Genomic DNA, 3,454 nt, shown 5'->3' with positions numbered 1-3,454 from the left:
GTCGTCGTTACTTAAGCTCCCTATTTAAGAGTACCTTATCAGATTTTTGTGATAGTGTAAAGCTAGAGGTCTTGCAACTTTAGGCAGGAGGTGAATTACGACTCCCGAAAAACGACTGCGTGGGAGGCTAATTTGTTATGCACACCCAGTTTCTTCGTCATTGAAACGTTATTTTAGTTTACATTTTGTTCCACTCACTTCTTATTGTCTATCCCGGTTAATTTTATTTGATTCGCCTTTGTTATCTCAAGAATAAGAGGAGCTTATTATTATTATTATTATTATTATTATTATTATTAGTAGTAGTAGTAGTAGTAGTAGTAGTAGTAGTATTGTTGTTGTTATTGTTGTTATTGTTATTGTTGTTGTTATTATTATTGTTGTTTATATTATTGATGTTTATATTATTGTTGTTGTTATTGTTGTTGTTATTGTTGTTGTTGTTGTTGTTGTTATTATTATTATTGAGTAAATTACTGTTATTTAGTCTGTTATCTACTCCTGGAGTGCAGGGTCCAAACCAGTGGCACACCAGGGCTACTTGATCTTGCTTTTGGTACAGAACCTGCCTCAGTATGTCTGTTCGTAATGAGGTTGTTTTCTGCAACTCACTGATGCTGATTGCCCCGGGAATTTTTTATGTGTTTTTCCATTCCCTTCATGGTGAACCCCAAAGCACCAATAACAACTGGTGCTATTTCTGTTTTTATGTCCCACATTCTGGTTGTTCAATTCTGAGGTCTTTCTATTTGAATAATTCTTCAATGGTCTTTGTTGACGTGTTTCTATGTGATGGTACTGCCACACCGATAAGTTTGCAGGGTTTGTTCTTATGGTCTTTGATCACAATATCTGGCTTGTTACATGCTAATTCTCTATCAGGGTGTATTTGCGTGTCCCAGAGTATTGTAGTTTTTCATTTCCAGTGATAGTTGCTGGTTCGTGTTTATATCTTCATATCTTCCAATGTATATATGTTGCTGTTTTGTTTTGTCTTTGATTATAGTCACTTTATTATTAGCATATTGCGCGTAAGGCCCCGTGCGCGCTTTCATTGTAAACTATTGGAAAATCCCCGTATGATGGCCGAACGCATTGGCGCGAGTAGGGCCGGAAAAAGCCTTACGGCCTTGCTTGGAATACGCACTGCTCCGTGCTATGCGATTTTAGAGGATTTCGTCACATTTTCGCACGGAGCAATACGTGTTCCTAGCATTTTCCTAGCGTTTTTCGGCCCTTCTCGCGCCAATGCGTCCGGCCCTCATACGGGGATTTTCCTTATTGTTTTACAATGAAAACGCGCGCGGGGCCGTACTGGCCATATAATAGGCTGATTTAGCAACAGAACGGGAACGTTAGTGGCGACGGCGCGCGCAGAAAAAACACCAATGAGAATTCAGAATAGAGTAGACTCCACTCTTTTTTCTCTGTTCTAAATTCTCATTGTTAGATTTTGTTGCGCGCGACGTCGCCACTGACGTTCCCGTTCTGTTGCTAAATCAGCCTAATATGGGTTAATGACCAAGTTTGTTCAGTCAAGATGGCTGGATGTCGGTCAAGTTCTTTTTTTGCGTGTTTTTGGACCGAGAAGAAGTCGAGGCCCGTAAACACGCAAAAGAAGAACGAGGCTAATATCCAGCCATCTTGACCGAACAAACTTGGTCACTAAAGGATTTTTTATATGGGATAAACAGCAAAGACATGATCTTTGATCTTGCGGGATTAAGCGGGAAATCCCGAACGGGTAGCATAGCTTCATCTTGCCCGCTCGGGTAGCCAATCACAGCGCGGGATTTGGTTCATCTTGCCCGGTCATGGAGCTAGTCATATAATAAGATAATGTTATTTATTTTGTTCAAACTTCATATTCTGAGTACTCATGAATAGTGTAAAGAGTCCTTATGATAAAATGCTTATTGACTGAGTTTAGGTCTGGCCGGAAAAGAAAATATTTGGCCCTTGGTCGTTGTGTGCGGTCGTCGCTTCGCTCGGTCCTTACGGCATGACCTCGGGCGAAATATTTTCCCGTCCGGCCCTCCCGCTCAGTTAGTGAATTCGTATCATTCATCACCCACAACAACATTGTCATTTCTATCCTCATTATCAGGAGCAATTTACAGTCGAATCAGCACCGATCAACACGACAACTAAAGTCCATGAAGACGAACCAATGGAACAAGACAATCCTTGGGGAAGCACATGGATTAAAAACACGCGAATTCAATTTTGCTCCGGCGATTTGACAAAGCAGTCGACGGACGCGATTCTGATAATAAACAAAGACACCTCGACCTGAACAAAGGTGGTCAACTGAATCGAGAGATTGCCAAAGCAGGAGGCTTTTCCCTCAAGGAGGAGTGTAAAAGAGTTATCACTGAAAATGGCGTTCAACTTCCAGGCGAGACTGTTATGACTGGATCCGGGAATCTTCCTTGTTGTTACATTATTCACGTGATTTCGTACCCGGCTCTCCACAAATTCTCGACTTACAACTCGGTGTGAAGAAGGGACTCCAGTTGGCGGACGCACAAGGACTAGTTTCCATTGCTCTCCCAGCTATTGGCGCCGGAGCCCTGCATTTGTCGTTAGGCGACTCGTCTCGAGTGTTATCTGGAGGTATTCTGAGCTTTTTGGTCCAGGCTCCCAGGTCACTTCGCGAAATTAAACTTGTATTTCTTGAAGAGAGCACACTGATGTCATATTTTCATGAGATGAAACTGGAATTTGTCCCTTTTGTAATGCTTGAAGAGTATTCTCCCTTGTCAAGTACTAATCCGTCAGACGACGATTTCAAACTGGTACCGTTATCGCAGCCAGATCTAGAGGAATGCAAAGCAGATGACGAGCAAATTTTCAATAGCCCTCCTGCTTCTCCGACGCAATTCCGTGTGTATGGCCAGAATCGACCGAGCATCGTCAACACGATAAGCAGTATGCGACAATTTTTTGCTAGTCATTGTGCGAGTCAAAAAATAACCCACAAGATGGTGCCTCAGATCACCCAAGAGTGCTGGTCTTCGCTCTTCAAGGTCGCAATTCACCACGAGGTCGAGTTAATGTGTAATGCGTCCGAAAACGGTATCACCGTTCGTGGAAATGCGAATGATGTGTCCAAAGTGGTCGGCCGCGTCTGGCAGGAAATTACAAGGCTGTCTGAGCAGCAAAGCGACTTGGAAAGACGCAAGCTTCTGACGAAGTATGTCCGATGGAATTTTATCCTTCTCGATAAGGAGATAAGTATTAAAGAAAATATTAGCGCATCCCTGGAAGACGCATACAATCAACAATGTCGCGAAGTTCGACTTTTTGTGCAGAATTGTGAATTCAAGGTGGATTTCAATGCAATGACTGTATTCTCAACCCGCAGCCAGAACCCACCTCTTCGTCTAAGTCGAAGAATGGCTACGGACTCCGGTAGGTGAATTAAATCATCTTGGTGCATTTAGAAATTCTA

At 42.6% G+C, this 3,454-nt stretch overlaps 1 protein-coding gene across 1 annotated transcript in view; it reads left to right on the top strand.

Annotated features, from left to right (window-relative positions):
- LOC138032495 (uncharacterized) overlaps positions 1-3,454 on the top strand; it is an 11,114-nt gene extending 7,660 nt beyond the window's left edge. Inside the window, exon 5 of the mRNA XM_068880196.1 lies at positions 2,108-3,454. Coding sequence (XP_068736297.1) covers positions 2,108-2,296 — 189 coding nt within the window. The 3' untranslated portion in view covers positions 2,297-3,454. The remainder of the gene's footprint in view (positions 1-2,107) is intronic.

The sequence above is a fragment of the Montipora capricornis genome, chromosome 14 (genome assembly GCF_036669925.1).
Source record: "Montipora capricornis isolate CH-2021 chromosome 14, ASM3666992v2, whole genome shotgun sequence".
NCBI classification, from domain to species: domain Eukaryota; kingdom Metazoa; phylum Cnidaria; class Anthozoa; order Scleractinia; family Acroporidae; genus Montipora; species Montipora capricornis.
Note: the sequence above shows the minus strand (reverse complement) of the source record. Positions and strands in the feature narration are given on the sequence as shown.